The sequence below is a fragment of the Amblyomma americanum genome, chromosome 7 (assembly GCF_052857255.1).
Source record: "Amblyomma americanum isolate KBUSLIRL-KWMA chromosome 7, ASM5285725v1, whole genome shotgun sequence".
Lineage (NCBI taxonomy): Eukaryota > Metazoa > Arthropoda > Arachnida > Ixodida > Ixodidae > Amblyomma > Amblyomma americanum.
In genome coordinates, this window is record NC_135503.1 from 111,249,094 (window position 1) to 111,270,498 (window position 21,405).

A 21,405-nucleotide genomic window follows, 5' to 3' on the forward strand; every position below is an offset into this window, starting at 1 on the left:
ATAGCACACACTTGAACTCACCAGGACCAATGTTTTCCATGTCCGCAAACAAGTTCTGCGAAGAAAAGCGACAGGAACAGTGGATGGCTCCCGTCCGGACGAGCAGTGAGCCGGCAATGATCATGTCAGTATTCACCGCATGACGTTGTTTCCAAAAGAGACAAAAAGAAGGCACTCTACAAACCCCTGCATTCGTAATTTTTCTCACTGTAGTATTATCAAGTGCGCGTGATAAGTTATCAAGCACGCAGGCTGATGTATAGCTTGAGCCAAGACTGTATCACACGTGCCGCGTATCATGCCAGTCATGTGTCATGTGACCTTTCCGCTCTTTATAAGCCAGCAACACCCGGCAATAAACGTTCTTTGTTCTGCCACTACCCACCGGCTACGTTCCGTTACTTCAGTGGCGACGAGGATGGGATAGCTGCATGATGACAGCCAGGCCACCCGAGTTCGACGATACGACAGGTAGCTGGAGCAGTTACCGTGTTCGTTTGGAGGCCTTTTTTGAGGGCCACGGCATCACAGATCCGGAAAAAAGCGTGCGCTTCTGGTGTCGGCCCTGAGCGACAACGTGGTTTGCGTGCTTCAAGGCCAGTGCCAGTCGGAATCGGTGAACAGCTTGAGCTACGAAGTCGTCATACAGCACCTGGACAACCACTTCGATCCAAAATCCAATGAGATTGCAGCAAGCTACGCATTCTTTATGCGGAACCAAGCGGAAGGCGAAAAGGTACGGGACTACATCACCGACTTGAGACGTCTCGCAAAGGACTGCAGTTTCGAAAAGTTTTTGGACCGCATGCTGCGGGATAGGATTGTCAGCGGAATCCGTGATGAACAAGCTCGACGACACATGTTGTCGCAGCAGAAGTTAAGCCTGGCGGAGGTAGAAGCGTTTTCTCAAGCAGCGGAAGCCGCAGAAACGAATGTCCGGGCAATGCAAGAGAGGAGCTTCAACGTCAACGGTGCTGCCAACTTCGTACAGAAGCACAGAAGGAATCCGCAGAAGTCCGGACGCGGGCATGGATCCATGACAGAGTTCACGCAGTGCGGAATGTGTGGCTCGAACCATGGTTCGGAAGTGTGCAGACACAAGAAAGCGACGTGTCAGAAGTGCGGCATGAAGGGTCACCTGGCAAGGATGTGCTCCAGCGGTCGCACTAACCGCTCAGGCACCTTTGCGGTGAAGGAGCTAGACGGCAGTGACGGAAGTAGCGAGGATATTCTCTACGCTTTGGAGGCTCACAACAACAGTAGGAACTTGTCCGCACGGCCATTTGAAAGGGATTTCATCTGGGAAGGCCGGAACCTGCGCATGCTGGTAGATACAGGGTCCACTATCAGCGTCATTCCAAGAAGGGTATTCGATAATAACCGCGAATGGTGGCCGCCACTGGAGAAGACTTCACTGCGCCTGACGTGCTTCCTGGGGCCGCTGCCGGTTCTTGGCCGAGTAGCCATGAAAGTCGAATGCAGTAACACGCAAGTGGACAGCTCGCTGGTTGTAGTGGATTGCATCGGGCCTCTTTTGTGCGGCCAGAACACCATACAGGCCTTCCGTAAGGCTGGCCTGGCACTACTGGAAGAATGCGCGTCGCAGAACATACATGTAGTACACGGTGACGCCACGACGGCGAAATTTTTGACGGAATTTCCAGAAGTTTTCGAGCAGAGTTTGGGTTGCTGTAAGGGACCACCCGTGAAACTACACAAAAAAGATGCCGCTATACCACGCTTCCTCAAGGCTCGACCGGTGCCATACGCGCTTCGGGAAAAGGTGTCTGCAGAAATCGACCGCCAAGTACAGGAAGGAGTGCTTTCACCAGTGAGAGTTTCCGAGTGGGCTACGCCCGTCGTGCCCGTAGTGAAGCGAAACGGGGATATTAGGCTGTGTGGAGACTTCAAGTTAACCGTAAATCTGGCGACACATCTGGAACAGTATCCGTTGCCAAAAATTGAGGACATCTTCGCATCTCTGTACGGTGGAGAGGTGTTCACTACTTTGGATTTACGACACGCGTATAATCAACTTCCACTGGACGACGAAGCACGAAAAATGGCAGTGTTGAACACACACAAAGGGTTGTTTGCATACAACCGCCTCGCTTTCGGCATCGCATCCGCTCCAGCTTTGTTCCAGCGCCGCCTCGAATCCGTTCTGCAAGGTCTTCCTCGCGTCAAGGTGTACTTGGACGACATCATTATTGCTGAAAAGGAGAACGACGATTCAACTCTCCGGCAAGCCTTCGAGCGACTGCGCGACAACGGACTCAAGTTGAACCTGGACAAATGCAGGTTCCGCGAGAAGCAAGTTACGTTCTTGGGCCACAAGATCGACGCAACTGGCTTGCACCCCCCTCAGAATATGGAAGCCATCACCGCCGCACCAAGACCAGAGACGGTGAGCCAGCTAAAATCCTTTTTGGGTTTGCTCACATATTACGCAAAGTTTTTGCCGAATCTTGCAACCACGTTGGCTCCACTCTATAGGCTGTTGGCGAAAGGAGCACGGTGGCAATGGGCAGCCGAGCACGAAAAATCCTTTCAGGCAGCCAAGCGCGCTATGGGGGAAGCAGAACTTCTCGTCCACTACGACCCCGAAAAGCCGTTGCGGCTTGAATGCGACGCTTCACCAGTGGGGGTCGGCGCGGTGCTGTCACACCGAATCGGGAACTAGGACCACCCCATATCGTTCCGTTCGAGAGCTCTGACGCCGGCTGAGCGGAATTATTCGCAACTGGAAAAAGAAGCGTTGGCCTTGGTGTTCGGCGTTACCAAGTTTCGAGATTACTTGTTGGCAAATCATTTCCCTCGCGTGACGGATCACAAGCCACTGACCGGGCTGTTTCACCGGGAACGGCCAATTCCGCACATGGCCGCGGGAAGAATCCAGCGCTGGGCCCTGTTGCTGTCGGCTTACCATTACGATCTCGAGTACCGCCCAGGACACCTAAATGCTAACGCAGACGCGCTCAGTCGCCTACCCTTGCCGGCCTTGGGTGAACGAGAAGGGCAAGAATCAATGGAATACGTGCTTTATATACGGGGCCTTAATTCCACGGCCCTTTCCGCCCGGCAACTAGCAGACCTAAGCCGCTCGGACGATAAGCTTCAGCGGATCAGGGGGTGGATCTCACGCGGCTGGCCACGGCACTTATCGGCAGCACAGCAACACCTGATGCCGTACTTTTCTCGCCGTAACGAGCTCGCCGCCAGCCACGACCTGGTATACTGGGGCCATCGAGTAGTGTTGCCGGAGGCGGCGCAGCGATGCATGCTAAAGGAACTGCACAACAGTCACTACGGTATCACAGCCATGAAGCGCACAGCTCGAGCGCTATTTTGGTATCCTGGACTAGATAGGGACATCGAATTGTTAGTTCGAAGCTGCCCTCAATGTGTTCAATGCTGGCCCATGCCAGCTGCTGAGGTTCCGTCTCCATGGCCAGCGAGCAACAAACCATGGTACAGGTTGCATATGGATTTTGCAGGCCCCATCGATGGCTACCAAATTTTCGTTTTGGTTGACGCCGAGACAAAGTGGATGGAGGCCATACCTTTAAAGACCGCCACAGCAGAGACCACCATTCAAGTACTTGAGGGTATTTTCGCACGGTTTGGACTGCCATACTGCTTGGTATCGGATAACGGACCACAGTTCACAAGGGCCACCATGTCTAGTTTCTTGCAGGAAAGCCATGTGAAACACGTCCGAACGGCCCCATACCATCCTCAGTCAAATGGGTTGGCGGAGCGGGCCGTGCGGACGGTAAAAGAAGGGCTTCGAAAGAATTAAGCAGGGACATTGCAAGGACGACTAATCAAGTTTTTATTCCGTTATAGAACGACACCTTTGGAGCGAGGGAAATCGCCAGCGGAACTGCTGTTTGGTTTCAGTCCCAGAACCAGGCTGACGGCTTCACTCACGGACATCAAGGTCACAGAAAATGATTCCGGTGAACCTGTGCCAGCAGTGACAAAATCACCAACACGTTATCAACCAGGAAAGCCTTTATGGTCACGCCAGTTTCGGTCTGCTCGGAAATGGATGCCTGCGACTGTGGTGTCCACGACGGGAGCGCGCATGGTTACTCTAGAAACACCGGAGGGATCGCAGCGCCGCCACGTGGACCAACTCAGGCCTCGGCTCGACGTGGGGTCGTCACCTAGCAAGCCGAGCCCAGTCCGGACCCCTGACGAAGCTCAAAGTAGCTCTGAGGAGGCAGAATATCATCAAGGTACGGAGACACGGGAAGTCCGCTCTCAAGCTGAAGACCAACCACCACGTCGCTCGACACGCCCACGGAAGCCACCGGATCGTCTCACTTACTCCAGCTTAGGGGGAAGGGATGTAGTATTATCAAGTGCGCGTGATAAGTTATCAAGCACGCAGGCTGATGTATAGCTTGAGAGAAGACTGTATCACACGTGCCGCGTATCATGCCAGTCATGTGTCATGTGACCTTTCCGCTCTTTATAAGCCAGCAACACCCGGCAATAAACGTTCTTTGTTCTGCCACTACCCACCGGCTACGTTCCGTTACTTCACTCACCATCTGAAAAGAATCGAGCTATTCCGCAATGTTGCCCTCGTATTTTCTGTTCCCATTTAGCCTACCCGACAGAAGGAAACGGCCTGCGCTAGAAACCACAGAACGCGTCTGGTGGCGCGCAAGACCAGACCCGTAAACGGTAAACGGTTATTATATAACGCTATAACGCGGTTATTCTATAAACGGTAACGTAAACGGTTATTCTATAACGCTGAATTAACCTGCGGTTTAGTCTATATTCTCCAAACGGGTAACTGTGTGCGCTATAGCATGCGTAAGCACCGACACCATGTAGAAAAAGTAATGAACTGGCACATTGGCGTTCGCTGCAGTGACCGTGAAATACGGAAACCGCATCGCCAGATTCATAGTGTGTATATTTTCTTTGCTTGATATTAAAATCGCCAATTCAAGTGATTTTTTTCAATATGTGAAAAGAAGTCGCCGGCGCCGGTGTCAGGCACAAATCTTTGCTGTCATTTCTGAACAAATAAAATATACAACATAACCCTTTGAAATTACTGCGCAAGACTACGTCATTGCTCCGTCTGCCGAGAAATGCCGCTTCTTCTGCGTACCTGGCAAGTTGGCCGATGTAAGGTTTCGATCAGCTTCCCGTATTTCATTGCGTTGTTTTCTGATGTCTCTCTGGCTTAGAATTGTATTTCAATACGTTATTTTTTATTTCTTTTGCATAGAATAGGTTCACTTGCTTTAGTTTTTTTTTTCTGCGTCCTTACACTTCTTGCTCCTTTTTTTTTTCTCCGCACCTACACCCTTTCTTCCAGCTCCACCGCCATTTACCTTCTCGAGTGGTTTGCGAATCTCCCCATCCCACTTCTCATTTCTTTTCTACCCGTCGTTCACTCTCCTCTTCCTGCCTCATTGCAGTGCTCTCCTCTAATTGTAAAGAAAGTCTTTGTCAGTACATTTGTTCTCTTTTGATGATTGTAACTTTTTTTCCGCAGAACTGTCCCACAAACACTCGGCTTCGACGCAGGCTAAAATGCGTCCATTTTCCAATAATAATTCAGCCTTTAAGTAAAACGATAATACATTTTATAGGTGCGATGATTTCCTCTGTGAACATACAGACGCGAAAACAAAATGTTTTAAGTCAGGTGTGTCTTTAAGGCAAGTAAAAAAAAATTAAAATTCGTATGTTCCAATCGGAACATTTGTAAGTAAAGGGTCTGCCTAGTATTCGGGCTCAGCGACCTCATGTGCGAAAATACCAGGGCGATGTGGAAGGTATGATGAAATGGCGTCTTGTTGATGTTCGCTGCGGAGACCGCCGCTACATGCCGTCCTTTACAGACTGTTCTGCCATCAGTAGAAGAGAAATGCGCCCGACCGGAGTTGTAATTGAAACCTTTGCAAATATTTCTGCCTGTATACTACATGAGTTACCTCAATTATTCGCACAGACAGGGAGATGTCTCTATCAGTGAACCTAGCCGGCCGACGTACGCGAATTTTCAGACCTTTCGTCAGCTTCTCATATTTTGTTTCCACTTCTCCGTTTAAGCTCTCCGTCCGTTCATTCCTTTTCTTCTTCTTCCTCACTTTTTCTTTCCTCCTCCAGCGCTACTTCCTTGGCAGCGTTCTTTTTCTTTCGCTTTCAGAGCTTTCGATGAAGTACGTCCCCTCCTCTCACAACAATCTCCCACCGGGCGTCCCGTTCGGTCGACGTGCTCGTGGCTGGCTTTGTGTCGCGTTGTACGCCACGTGGGGGCTGCCACAAATTTTATTCTGTATTTTTCTATTTCTTCATTTTTCGTGTTTCCTTATCTCCTCCTCTTGGTTTTGTTGTGCTTTTCGCCTTACTCTTGTGCACTCTTCTCCTTGTGTCGTCTGCTCTGTTTATCGTGTTTTGCTACTTGGAAACAGATACCCAGCATAAAGCCAGGGCTCGGCCTTGTCTCTCTGTCTGGTGTATTCATGTTCCCGCACTGTTTATCCATCGCTGTGTCACTCCAACTAGCCCAAATTGCCACCACCTTGCTGCAACAATCCCGAAAATCTTCCGACATCCGCCCCAAACTAGGCGCTCGCCCGACTCGGGCGGCCGCGACTCTCCCAACGGATTTACTCCGGCGGCCACCGGCGGCGCTGCCTGTTCGCCGAGAGTGCTGCCCCCTGGGTTCTTGCACGGTGCCCATAGCAATGGTGGTGCTGCAATCGACATTTGTTCTGTCCATTCGCTGCCACTAACCACTAAAATTCCTTTTAGAATGTCTCGTATATTTAGTAATTAACGAATGCGCATTTGCATGGCCCAGTTTTAATTATTCGTGTAACTATATATGACTTAGGCAAGCCGCCAATAAAAAATGTACTTTTTTTGAGAAGTGCACAGAAAAGCTCACGCTGTGGCCTTTGCCCTGTTTCTGGGCATAATAACCCGCCTATAGTTATGGAAATTATGTATTTGAAAGCGTCTTTGCACTCTCTGCTTGCACGAGTATTTTAAAGGTAGCAAAAGATGCCTTCCTTGTAAAAAAATCAAATGACTTTCATTTCATAATTTTTTTAATTAAAAATGCGCTTTTTTGCTTCACTCTAGAGAATTCACTGCCACACTGAGCAGTGGGTGTCTGCTTAACGGAGATCCTAAATCAAACGTAATGACTTAGTGCAAGAGCATTCCCTAAGCCGACTTTGTGCGCAAATATGTTAATGTCCAGAAACGAAGCAGTGACCTCGTAATTTACAAATATAAATTGCGCCGCTTCATTAACGCGCGCGATCAGGCGATAAGAGGTTCCTACGCATCCGTACGTCGTTTCCTGTGATAGCGCCTTGCCCTGTGCTTTAAGATTTGCTTTTTCCTTCATTTTTTGCGAATAGTAATGTTTTAAAATGTTGTTTTTCGTACATTTTATTCCTCTGTTGCGTAATTTGCTTTGAGGGCTATAGCTCTTGCTGACATCTTTACTTATTTGCTCGAAAATTAATTTTTTTTTGTTTTCGGACATTACGTTTATTGATGCATAGCATCGGAAATAGTTTCGAGCCACAATTCAACACGGGTTTGTTTGTTTTAGCTTTTTGCATGAAATTTCCCCACCAACAGAAAGTTGGAGGATTATTCGACGACCAGCGAATAAATCTACTCACAAATGGTGCTAGACACATATTAACCTAGCTTGTTTGCCACATGTCCCGTATGCGAATTTGCTTGCATAATATTTTATTTATTGTTTTATGATGCTTCTCCTGCGGCTTTGCAAAAATACTAGGACGCTTCCGCGTTTTCCTAACCCTTGCCATCAAAACTGCTTATGACTCATTCTCCGAGAACTCCAAACCTCTTTCACATGTTTCTGCCCACGTCCCCTCTCTTCTTTGAAGTTTTGTATCTCCCGAACTTATCTCCCTGACGTGCCCTTTTCAAGGCATCGTGCTAACCCCTACTCCACGAAGCGCTTTTTTTCTTTTACTCACTTTCTCCTAGCTGGTTCTCCCGTACGCAGCTGCACGCTGCGCCGTTCGTGCCCCCCCCCCCCCCAAGATTTTTCCTCTATTTTTAAGCTGGAAACTTTTTTAATAATAATAATAATTGGTTTTTGGGGAAAGGAAATGGCGCAGTATCTGTCTCATATATCTTTGGACACCTGAACCGCGCGTAAGGGAAGGGATAAGGGAGGGAGTGAAAGAAGAAAGGAAGAATAGGTGCCGTAGTGGAGGGCTCCGGAATAATTTCGACCACCTGGGGATCTTTAACGTGCGCTGACATCGCACAGCACACGGGCGCCTTAGCGTTTTTTCTCCATAAAAACGCAGCCGCCGCGGTCGGGTTCGAACCCGGGAACTCCGGATCAGTAGTCGAGCGCCCTAACCACTGAGCCACCGCGGCGGGTTGGAAACTTTTTGCGACCACAAAAACAGTGTAAAAAAATAGCTCTCCCCCCTGCAGCCACCACCCCCTCCTTCCCTCATCGCCGTCGTCTCCCCTGCCATTTGTCACAGCGCTATGCATCGCCACGAACCCTTCTTGGCTAGATCAGTCTTGTCTGGCATGGCGGCGCCCAACCGCACAACCGGCGCGACGAAAGAGCATGCACACTCCAGCTGGCTCAGTTCGTAGTCTGGCAAGCGAAATCCGACATCTGATACTATATGAGAACTCGAAAACTAAACATTTTGACAGATTTGCCTGTCTGGTTGGGATTGAAGACTTATAATGAACTGCACATCTCCAACCAAAAATTTTAACTTTAACCCAACGTTTAGAAGCCGACTCGGCTCCTTCATCAGGGGTGACTCAGGGCAGTAGCTAGCGTCTTTTAAGGATGGAGGGGAGGGGGGTGGGTCAAAGGAACGACAGCTGTGACGCGAAAACGCGGGGGAGGGGGAGGAGATTTAGGCTGTTGGTCACTCTGGAGCACTGCAGAGGAGTGGTGAATGGCGAATTTTTTTCGTTGAGTTGAAAAGCGAAGTCTCTGGGCATATAATGGGGGCCGGTTTCCTTTTGTGCGTTTGATATTGTTCGGGGTGGTTGGGATATGCCAGGATTCCAGAAGGAGCCTTTCGTGGTAATTTGTTTCGGTTCCGATGATGCGGGTTTCATCGAAGTTGTATCTATGTTCGGAGTCCTCGTAATGTTCAGGTACTGGATTGCGCTCTCTAGAAAATTTGCGGACGTCGTTTTTATGTTGCCGAATTCTTTCCTTAAAATTTTTGGTTTCGCTGATGTAGCTTGCGTCGCAGTCGGAGCAGGGAATTTTGTAGACAATGCCTTGGGCTCCTTCTCTCGGCGGCCGGTCTTAGGGAACAGGTAGGCAAAGCGCAACAGTGTTTTGGGGCTTGTGCGCAACCTGGAGACCCTATTTTCTCAGGATTCGGGCGATGGTCTCGCTGACACCTCCGACATAAGGTAAAGTGACGCATTTTGGTGGTCGTGTTGATCTATGTGCGTTGATTTCGTGAGGAATGTTGTGTTTTTGATGTCGAATGGTTTTTTGAATAAAGTCTTTTGGGCACCCGTTCATGATGAGTTCTTTGAATATCGTGCGTTGTTCTTTTCTTCTGTCAAGTTCTGTGCTGCAGTGTGTCTCAACTCTTCTGAACAGCGTCTTCACGACTGATGCTTTGTGGACTGTCGGGTGGTTTCAAGAGAAGTAGAGATACCGGCCTGAGTGGGTTGGTTTGCGGTATACGGAGAATTGAAATGTATTGTGGTTTCTTGGCATGAGGACGTACAAAAACGGCAGAGAGTTTTCTTGTTCCACCTCTAGCGTGAACTGAAGGTCAGGTTCTACGGAGTTGAAATGACGAAGCAAATTTTGAGTCTCAAATCTTTTGATGACGGCGAAGCAGTCGCGACATACCTGAGGAAAGTCTTTAGTTTCGAGTGGAATGAGTTGAGGACTGGCTGTCCGATGTGTTCCATGGTTAAATTGGCCATGACGACAGAGATGGATGCTCCCATTGGTGTTCCTTTCACTTGTCTGTAAAATTCACCCGTTTTACGAGAAGTATGTGTTCGATAGGCACAACTCCATGAGGCGGCACACATCATTTACACTCAGCGGGGTTCGTGCGCTGAGTGTGTCGTCGCGTTGTACGGCTTCTCGGGTAGCGGTCACCGCAAGCTTCACGTGGATCTTTGTGAAAAGGGACACCACGTCGAAGGAGACAAGGCATTCGTCGGCCTCAAGGGTGGCTTGGCACACCAGTTCGATGAAGTGACTGGAATGACGGATATGGGTCGCTGTTTTCCTGCGATTGGGGATATGAGTTTGTAAAGGTATTCTTCGTATACCGCAAACCAACCCACTGAGTCCGGTATCTCCACTTCTCTTCTAAACACCCGACCGTCCATAAAGCATCAGTAATTAAGACGCTGTTCAGAAGAGTGGAGACACACTACAGCACAGAACTTGACAGAAAAAAAGAACAACGCATGGTATTCAAAGAACTCATCATGTACGGCTACCCCAAAGACATTATTCAAAAACCATTCGACGTCAAAAACACAACATTCGTTAAGAAATCAACGCACAAAGACCAACGCCACCACCAGAATACGTTATGAAAGGGGGATTAATAGCTCAGGCACCACCAGAACCAGGAAGGCAGAACCAGGCGCAGAACGAGGCCTTCTAGGCGTCCGCGGTTATTCTAGAGCCCGGCAGCAGCACGCGCTCAGCGATAGCAGTGCCGCTACCTCGTTGTCACATCTTCGTCTTTACAATGGCCCCCCGGGGATGAAAGGAGCCATCCTGGCGACTCAAGGCGTAGTGCAGATCAAGGGGTCATGGTAAGGCTTGAAGCGACTGACATGCACCGCTTCACGGCCACGACGGTGAAGATCAGAGGAGGGTGTCAGTGGTTCGACGACATAGTTCACAGGGGAAGGTTGAGAATGAACACGGTAAGGACCTTGATATTTGGCTTGGAATTTGGACGACAGGCCAGGAGAGCCAGCAGGGACCCAGAGCCAGACAAGTGAGCCGGGGGAAAGGGGTACGTGAGTGTGACTACCGGAATCCCGACGCTCTTTTTGTCGATTCTGGTCAGTGGACGTGAGAGAACGGGCGAGCTGGCGGCATTCCTCGGCATACTTGGCAATTTCAGAAGCAGCTGCGCAGTCAGATGCATCAAGATGGTAGGGAAGAATGGTGTCAAGCATGCTTGTAGGTTCGCGGCCGTAAAGAAGAAAGAACGGAGAATAGCCTGTGGTGGACTGGACGGCGGTATTATATGCGTAGACGTCGAACGGAAGAACGAGGTCCCAGTTGGAATGGTCGGGACTGATATACATGGTGAGCATGTCACCGAGTGTCCGGTTCAACCGTTCGGTGAGGCCGTTGGTCTGAGGATTGTACGCTGTGCAGGTTCTGTGAACGATGCGGCACTCTTGCAGAAGCGCCTAGACAACTTCGGATAAAAACACACTGCCGCGGTCGCTCAGAAGCTCACGAGGGGCGCCGTGGCGGAGAATGAGCTGTCGGAGAATGAAGAAAGCCACGTCTCGCGCTGTAGCCGCCGGAAGAGCCGCCGTTTCAGCATAGCGCGTGAGATGGTCTATGGCGACTATAACCCAACGGTGACCTGAAGGGGTAGAGGGCAGGGGCCCGTAAAGGTCGATGCCGACGCGATCAAAGGGACGGGCAGGGCAAGGTATTGACTGCGATGGGCCAGAAAGGCGTTGTGACGGAGACTTGCGGCGTTGGCACGCAATGCATGAGTGAATGTACTTGCGTAAAAAGCTGTACATTCCACGCCAGTAGTACCGGTGCCGAAGTCGAGTATAGGTTTTCAAAACACCAGCATGAGCAGTCGGGGGGTCGGCATGGACAGAGGCGCAGACTTCAGCTCGTAGTTGGCGAGGGATGACGAGGAGCCATTTTCGACCGTCGGGCATGTAATTGCGACGATAGAGGAGACTGTCATGCAGAGTGAAGTGGCGGGCTTGTCGCCGAAGTGAGCGAGAGGCAGCTGCCGTAGGGGGCCCAGACAGAAGTGCACGAGAGATGTAATCCAGGGGACCTTGCGCTGTTCCACAAGCATGTTTACCGGGCGCAACGAGGACAGCTCGGAGTCAATGCTCGAAATGGACGCAGTGTCGGAAGGCAGCGGAGACCGGGAGAGGGCGTCAGCGTCAGAGTGCTTACGGCCAGAGCGATAGACGACTCGAATGTAGTACTCCTGGAAGCGCAGAGCCCAGCGGCCAAGGTGACCCGATGGATCCTTCAACGATGACAGCCAGCACAAAGCGTGATGATCGGTGACTACGTCGAAGGGGTGGCCGTAAAGGCATCTATTTTTCTGTGACGGAGTAATTGATCTCGGCCGTGGACAGCGTGCGGCCCGAATAGGCGACAACGTATTCTGGAAATCCAGGTATTCGCTGGGCGAGCACAGCACCAATGCCCATGCCGCTAGCATCCGTGTGTACTTCTGTCGGGACGTTTGGGTCGTAATGGCGAAGGATGGAAGGTGAAGTCAGGAGGCGACGTAGGGTAACAAAAGCTTCATCGCACTCAGAGGACCATGACGACAAGGAGTTCTGGGCTTGAAGCCGCGTCAAAGGCGAAATGATTGTAGCGAAATTTCGGATGAAGCGCCGAAAGTAAGAACAGAGGCCAATGAAACTCCGCAGTTCTTTGAGAGTAGAGGGCTTTGGAAAGTCGGCAACAGCGCGAAGCTTTGCCGGATCCGGAAGGATACCCGCTTTGGATACGACATGGCCGAGTACGGTCAGTTGGCGAAAGCCGAAGTGGCATTTCTTCAAATTTAGTTGCAGGCGGGCGGCGGTGAGGCAGGTCAACACTTGGCGCAGACGAGTCAGATGTGTGGAGAAGTCGGCCGAGAAAACAACGATGTCGTCGAGGTAGCAAAGACACGTCTTCCAGCGCAAGCCGCGCAAGACGTTATCCATCATGCGTTCGAATGTTGCGGGGGCATTGCAAAGACCAAATGGCATGACGTTAAATTCGTATAGTTCGTCGGGCGTGACGAAAGCAGTTTTTTCACGATCGCATTTGGACATGAGGATTTGCCAGTATCCAGAACGCAGATCCAGGGACGAAAATAATTCCGCACCTTGCAGACAATCGAGGGCGTCATCGATGCGTGATAGAGGATAAACGTCTTTCCTAGTTATTGCGCTTAGGCGGCGATAATCCACACAGAATCTTATGGAGCCATCTTTCGAACCAGCATGACCGGGGATGACCAAGGGCTGTGCGACGGCTGTATAATCCCACGCCCGAGCATGTCGTCCACTTGCTCGTTGAGGTCTCGACGCTCTGTTGCTGACACGCGATATGGGCGCTGTCGCAGAAGTGGATGGGAGCCGGTATCGACGGTATGATGGACATGTGAAGAACGCCCGAGGGGAGACTGGCACGCGTCAAACGATGAACGAAATTGGTATAACAGGCGGAACAGCTGATCACGGTAGGCAGAAGTGAGATTTTGATCGATGGCGCTATACAGAATGTCAGAGGGCGGTGGGGGTGATAGGGGAACAGGAGTAAGAGAGTCCAGCGATGGCGGGAGGGCAGTTTCTCGGTCGTCGTCAAGTTGCAGAAGTTCAGCCGGTTCGACGCACCCAAGGCATTCACCATGAATCAGGGTCACTGGAGATGAGAGAGGGTTGCTGACGAGCATGGCTGTCGTTCAGGAGGTCACCGTGAGGACAGCGAAGGGTAGCGGTATGTTCTTGCGGCGAAGAAATAACTCCGATGGGGTAAAGAGTACAGTTACAGCAGGTTGGTTGCGTGGTGAGGCGCACGAGAGGGATACAAGGACAGAGGAATTTGCCGGGAGCTCGACATCGTGAGACAGGTGTACTTTGGCCGGATATTCAGGAGACGGTGCGGCCGGGTAGGCGTTGTGCAGGGCAGAGAAAGTAATTTCGGCGCGGGCACAATCGACGACGGTGGAGTGCTCAGAAAGAAAGTCCCATCCTAGAATTACGTCATGGGAGCAAGAGGAGAGGATTAGGAATTGAATGATGTACAAGACGTCTTGAATAACGACTCGCGCGGTGCAGGTTGCGAGCGGCTCGACCTGTTCGGCGGTAGCAGTGCGAAGAGAAACTCCCGAAAATGGCGTCATGACTTTCTTCAGTTTTCGACAAAATTTCGCGTCCATAATTGAGATAGCAGCTCCGGTCTCCACGAGAGCACAGGTTGCAACACCTTCGACAAAAACATCAATAACGTTTGTTGGCGAGAGCAGAGGCCTTGTAGAGTTCCCAGGGGACGCAGCTCTTGCCTCGGGAACTGCGCTCATTAGTTTACCGCAGCGAAGGGCTGGCCTGACGGCGCATAGGAGATAGGGAACGGCGCCGCGGAGAAGAGGAATGATGAGAGGTGGCAGCCTGGCGGTTGGTGGAGAAGGCAGGAGGCAATGGGTCCGCTTGCACGCGGGGGGGGGGGGGGGGGGGGCTGTATGTAAGACCCATACGCAGATGGTGGCAGGACGTCAGCAGGCGAAGAAGGACGTCTGTGGCAGTAGCGGGCTACATGGCCGGCGAAGCCGCAGGCAAAGCAAATAGGCCTATTGTCGCGAGTACGCCACAAACGACCGTAGTGCGAGGCTGCCGGCGTGAAGCGAGGCGACGGTTGTGCCACCTGAGCCCGATACGAGAAATCAGGCGGGGGCGTCGAAGGTGGCGGCGCTTGAGTGGCGTCTTGAAAAGGGCTCAAGGAATGGGATTGTGGTCTGGCAAGAACGGCGGCGTACGTAAGAGGGGCAGCCACAGGTTGCTGGGGCAGGGGTGGGAGGGCCTCCGCGACTTGGGCTCGGATCGTCTGCTGAAGGGTGGGAGGCAGCGCTGGCGGGAGGTTCCGAACTCCAGAGATGAGCGCTAGTTGGCGTGCGATCTCCTCTAGAATGAACTTCTGAATGTCATACCTGAGCTGCTGCCCTCCTGCGGTCTCGACATCAGCGGACAGGACGTCGGCAGGCTGTACGGTGCGACGAGTGAGGACGCGTTGCTTGCGGAGCTCCTCGTAGCTCTGGCACAAGCTGATGACGGAGGCCACGGTGGCCGGCTGCTTGGCTAGAAGCATTTGGAACGCATCTTCATCGATACCCTTCATGATATTTTGGATCTTATCAGCCTCGGTCATATCGCTGTTCACGCGCTTGCAAAGATCCACCACGTCCTCAATATAACTAGTAAATGTCTCGTCAGGCTGCTGAGCCCGTTCGCGTAAGCGCTGTTCGGCGCGAAGTTTGCGCCCGCCAGGACGGCCAAATACCTCAGTGAAGCTCGTCTTGAACGTGGACCATGTGGCGATATCGGCTTCGTGGTTACGGAACCAGAGGTTGGCGATATCAGCCAGGTAAAAGATTACGTTGTTTAGTTTCATGGCGTCGTCCCAGCGGTTGTCCGTGCTGACCCGCTCGTAGGAAGCCAGCCAGTCCTCGACGTCAGAGTCGCCGAGCCCACAGAAGACAGCCGGGTCCCGTTGTCGAGGTGTGCCGGAGCAGACAAGCGGAGCAGCCTGTGGCTGGGGAGCCAGGCGGGCGTTTTTCGGCATTGCTGACGTTACAGTGCCGCTGCGGCGCTCCAGGGCGGAATCAGGAGCAACCTCCACCACTTGAAAGGAGGTTTAGTAGCTTAGGCACCACCATAACCAGGAAGGCAGAACCAGGCGCAGAACGAGGCCTTCTAGGCGTCCGCGGTTATTCTAGAGCCCGGCAACAGCACGCGCTCAGCGATAGCACTGCCGCTACCTCGTTGTCACATCTTCGTCTTTACAGTTACTTTACCTTATGTCGGAGTGGTCAGCGAAACCATCGCCCGAGTCCTGAAAAAATCGGGTCTCCAGGTTGCGCACAAGCCCACAAACATTGTTGCGCGTTACCTACCTGTTTCCAAAGACCGAGCGCAGAGAGAAAGGGCCCAAGGCATTGTCTTCAAAATTTTATGCGCCGACTGCGACGCAAGCTACATCGGCGAAACCAAAATTTCAAAGAAAGAATTCGGCAACATAAAAACGACGTCCGCGAATTCGCAAGAGAGCGCAATCCAGTAGCCGAACATTCCTTGCACACCGACCATAGAATCAACTTCGAACAAAACCCGCATCCTCGGAACCGAAACAAATTACCACAAAAGGCTCCTTATGGAATCCTGGCTAATCCAAACCACCCCGAACAATATCAACCGCACAAAAAGAAACCTGCCCTCAGTATATGCCCAGTGACTTTGCTGGGCATATACTGGGGCAACTCAACGAAAAAAAGTCGCGTCACCACCTCCCTGCAGTGCGCCAGAGTGACTAACAGCCTAAACCCCCTCTCCTTCCTCAGCGCCTTTCGCGTCACAGCGGTCGTTCCTTTGACCCACCCCACTCCCCTCCATACTTAAAAGACGCTAGCTACTGCCCTCAGTCACCCCTGATGAAGGAGCCGAGTCGACTTCTAAACGCGGGGTTAAAGTTAAAATTTTTGGTTGGAGATGTGCAGTTCATTATATATGAGAACTCCGACGCGGTTCGCAACCCTGGCCTGCAATATCTTATTTGTAAGTACTACAAATATTTTATCTTGAGATACGTTCAGATATAATTGTGATTTGGCGAGTAAAGTGTTGCTTTGACTACATGCGGCTTTACTTTTTCCGGCAGGAACAGAGAACGAGACAAAGCACGAGGACGACTTCTAAGTACCTAGTCTCATTTCCAAATGTCTGGCTTGACGTCGTCGCAGGGCAGATCTGCCCGAATGGCAAGAACTTTATTTTTTGTCTTTGATGCAATGAATTCAGCAAACATTCGCTAGTTTGTCGAACAGCAGGTTTTAATTCATGTGACCTGACATCCGATGCATTCAGGAATGCGTTTGTCATGTACAGCTTATGCAGGATAGGAATCGGAACTGTTTTCTGTTCCACTACAGACCAGTCGGTAAGGATATGTGTACTACTTCCGCGCTGTTTCTTCTTGCTGACGCTCGTGCAGGTGCAATAGAAAATCCGCAATTACGACACCTGTTTGCCGTGCCGCATCGTAGCTTACTAATGTTTGGATGTGAACACTGTGGCGCCGTCTAGTGGCAGTAAGTTAAAGCGCGCCACCTCCGGGCCGGAGAAACTTTTTATTTTCCTCAATTGCTGATGAATATACCAAGAGAATTACCAGTCTTTTTTTCGAGGAAAAAAATCATGAAAATATAAAGATATGTTAAATCGGGCACAAAGCTGAAGAGCTGCAGTGTAGTCGTTGCTATTTGGCTATGTACACGACATATAGTCACGCTTAACTGCTCAAAAATCGGCAAATATTCTCATAAACATGGCCTAGTTGTTACTCAAACCTCAACATATGAGTGAGATTTTGCAAATTAAAAGCGAATGCCTTCATGTATAGCGAGAAATGGCGCCGAAGAACGCGGCGGCGGTGCTGTATTGGGTCCGCAACGGCCGTGCAGGGCACCGCCATGTTTGTTTACGAGCGAACACTAACTCTCCGCAACGCTTAAAGAGATTCCGTAAAGTGCTTGCGGACCGGTAAGTGGCGGCGCATGCGCAGACGTCGCTTGCCGAGCCCGGTAAACGGTAACGTAAACACGGTAACGATATGCTATAACTCTCTTATAACTCTCTATTCTTGAATTTCGGTTTACGGTGGACCGCCGGTCCCTTTCGTGACGAGGCCTAGCGAGTAAGCAGGATTCGTGTGTGCGATTTCGGCGATTGCGGAAAGCGAATTCGCAAGTTTTAGCGCCTGCAAATAGCTGTCGAGTGTACTTTTGGCTACAGTGTCTTTAAAGCGACGACTGCCTACATCGCAGGACGCGAGTACAATAAGGGGGAAGTGCCGATATATGTGACCCCGGTCTGCATAGCATGTGCAGAAGGCAGCCGGCAGTAGCCGTCGGCTTCGACTGTGGATAACAAATCTGGTTGTTTTCATTAATTCAAGTCATGTCCGAACGTATTTTTACCTAAACCGATCTAAAATTAAATTTTGGTGACATAAGAGAAAGCAGATACTATTAGCGGAAGGCGTTAGTATCCTACGCGAAGCGTTTCCCAAGCAGGCGATATAGCATCATCGGCGCTTTTTGCAGTGTTATCATCGTGTGTAAATGAGTAAAGGTGCAAATTATGAGCTAGAGTACCTAATATTTAAGATAAGGATAACCCACCTGGCGTTTTATGCCACGCAAACGAGCAGTACTGTTTGCGCAAAGCCATGTAAACAACCTCAACGCGGGGCTGCAGTTGTTTGGTTTGGTTTATGGGGGTTTAACGTCCCAAAGCGACTCAGTCTATTAGAGACGCCGTAGTGAAGGACTCCGGAAATTTCGACCACCTGGGGTTCTTTAACGTGCACTGGGGGCTGCAGTTGTCCTAATCGTCGCACTCCTGGAACACAATGTGCACGCACAGCAAAATGCTGTACTATTATTTCGAAGCACTCATTTAGACGGCGGCGACTATTCATCGGTGCGGATAGTGAGAGCATTCGAGTCACGTAGGGTACTGCAATCGGCTTGGTTCCTGTAAACAGGTCCTATTAGTCTAAGGAAATGTATGTTCGATTTGCAAACGCGTACATGCAGCGCGGAAGTCGTCGCACTCGGCACTTTTCACTGCTTCTTTCGTGCTTCAAGGTTAGTGCAGTGCACCTTTTGATAATTTGAGTTTAATTATCGAGCTATGAATAGGGGACAAGAACTTGGTAGCTAGCTACAAAACTCCGCGGCTTTCGCGGCGCACATCGGCGAAGGCATGCACGGCACGTGCCGCTTTTCACGTACGGGTGCACTTGACTGCTCAAAAGAGACCACACTCATAACATACGAACAGCATGCTTCTAAGCGTAAATAATAAAGCAGGGGTCCATCGATTTCTGTATCCTAAGCAATCGGAAAGTGGGCGCCACGAATAAGTCCGCTTTCCCAAGGATCACTCAGCTTGCGTACTAATTTGAAGGCTTCCCAAAAGATAACACGTAAAATGCATTTTATTTCGCTAGGCTAAAAGAAAAAACTTTTCGAGCGACAGCTGTCTACGGTGGGCTTGCAAGCACCTCAACAGCTCGCAGCAGGCGACGCGTGGAGTGTATGCGCTCATGACGTCAGCGATCAGAGGTTGCGAGACCAGCAAGCAGTTCGCAGAAGGAACGAAAAAATTTGTTTTAAAAATATTTACCGCACAGAATCAACTGAAAATTGGGGGAAATTGTAATTTAACCTGTTGAGAATTAAAGGAAATAAGGAGGGTATGCGTGAAAATAGGCTGTCATGGCACCTTTAAGGGGTCCAAACTCACTTGCCAATAAAGTTTTTCATCCATTAATCCATTGATGAGGACTACACTGCTGATTGAAAGGCTACCAACGGCAGCCCACCCAGGTAGCATATGGTATGGGCTTTATCGATCCCAGCCAAGACGATCGAATTTCGATGGAGACCAAATTCTAGAGGCCCGTATACTGTGCGATGTCAGTGCACGTTAATGATGGTTGCATTATTTTAATTGTCCCCGGAGAGGGAGGAGGAGGGGAGGGCAGGTTCCTTACATTTCAGTGGACAGGAAGCACGTACCACGGTGTCCAAGTTGTGAATACATCACTAGGTCATATGAAATCTCTCGACCAATCACCGTGGCCCACGGTAGCAGGTGTGCCGCTTGCTTTTATTTATTTATTTGATTACAACACCGTCAATACCGAAGCATTGCCAAGGAGAGGGGGGGGGGAACATTTGCTGCAAAGATTTGTGAGAAATCTTGGTTCAAGGGTAGCAATTTGTATGCAGAAGACTTTAGGAAAAAACAGTATCAATTACCAGACTCCGAAAACATTACAGTAAACAGTAAAAAAGCATTAAAAGCCCGACATAGTATTAGCAACAAACATGCAAGAATGAAAAATGTAGATTACAAAACTCACAGCCCAAATTGCTTCTTTTACGAGTACGAAAACACGAGGGAACACAGCCATGGAAAAAGAGGAATAAAATATAAAGCCAACTACTTAAGCATATCATTTTTATTACGTAATAGGACAGCAAACAAGTTCAGAACGTCATGACTTCTTTTGAGCAATATAAATGAAAACTTGTTAAACAATTAGGCCACGTCATCAACAAACATAAAAGCGGACAAAGCTTTGCTGAAAAGAGCATAATCATTGACACATGCGATGTCAGCCGGGAGGTGGTTTCAGTCACCGCATGTACGGAGAAAGATGAGTAAGAGAATATCAATATGTTACAACAAATATATCCCACCTTGTGTTTCTGGTCAACTCGTGGCGAGTGATAAGCGGGTTCAAAAATGAGCTGCTTTCTTAAAGTGGAATGATAGTATACTTTGAAAAAAAGACAAACAGGGTAATGAAAGAATGTTCCTCATAATTGTTACGCTTGATGTGCAATGGCAGATAAATTGAATGAGCCGCATTGTTCTAAACAAGTTCAAGGGTCTGACATAAGTTAGCTTGGTTAGCGACTCATATGGAAGGGGCTTATTCCAGTTTCAATCGTACAAGTGTCTTATAAACGACTATTTTTAATGAATCTGAGGCGTTGCTGAAATTTCTACGTAGATACCCGAGCATACGGTTAGCGTTACAAATTATTGAATCAATGTGCGGTTGCCGCGATGATGAGGTTATGAGCAGACCTAAGTACCGAAATGAGGATACGGCTTCCAGTTCAGTGTTATTCAGGTGGCACTTTAGAGGATGAGTGGAGCTACGTGATACACGCATTAAGGTGCATTTTTTAGTGTTAAGATCCGTTTTCTACATTTTACACCGATTTGCAATGCTTTCTATGTCCGACTAAAATTTCTATATCAGCTTCGTTGCAAACTTCCCGATAAACAGCGCAGTCGTCAGTGTAGGAATCCATTGAAGATGTCACATAATTAGGAAGGTCATTAACAAGTATGAGGAAAAGCAATTGACCTGAAACAGAACCCTGAGGGACACTAGATGTTACCTTAGTTAGGTTTGAATGGTAGCCGTCAAGTAATACGTATGGACAGCGGATAGTAAGAAAGCACTCAATACAAAAAAGAAAATTATGGTGCAAATTCAAAAGAGAGAGCTGAGACATTAGTAGCTTATGGTTAAAGTTATCAAATGCTTTGAAGAAGTCAAGGAAAATGATATCGATATTGGAGTGGTTGTCAAGAAAAGCATGCAAACGATGTGTAAGGACCAGCAACTGCGTTTCGCAGGAAAATGAACGTCTGAAGCCATCTTGCGCATGTGTTATAAATGAGTTCTCTTCCGAGAAGTTAAAGATATGCGAATACAACATGGGCTCCAATATTTTGCAAAGAATGCTTTTTAATGATTTGAGTACGTAATTTAGAGGTGAGTGTCTGTTACCTGATTTGTACGACACAACCACCTTC

At 49.7% G+C, this 21,405-nt stretch overlaps 1 protein-coding gene across 1 annotated transcript in view; it reads left to right on the top strand.

Annotated features, from left to right (window-relative positions):
- Window positions 1-2,062: 2,062 nt before the first annotated feature.
- Window positions 2,063-21,405, top strand: part of LOC144098007 (uncharacterized) — a 78,641-nt gene continuing 59,298 nt past the window's right edge. Inside the window, exons 1-3 of the mRNA XM_077630580.1 lie at window positions 2,063-2,406; window positions 3,082-3,210; window positions 3,850-4,244. Of these exons, the coding sequence (XP_077486706.1) occupies window positions 2,063-2,406; window positions 3,082-3,210; window positions 3,850-4,244 (868 nt within the window). The remainder of the gene's footprint in view (window positions 2,407-3,081; window positions 3,211-3,849; window positions 4,245-21,405) is intronic.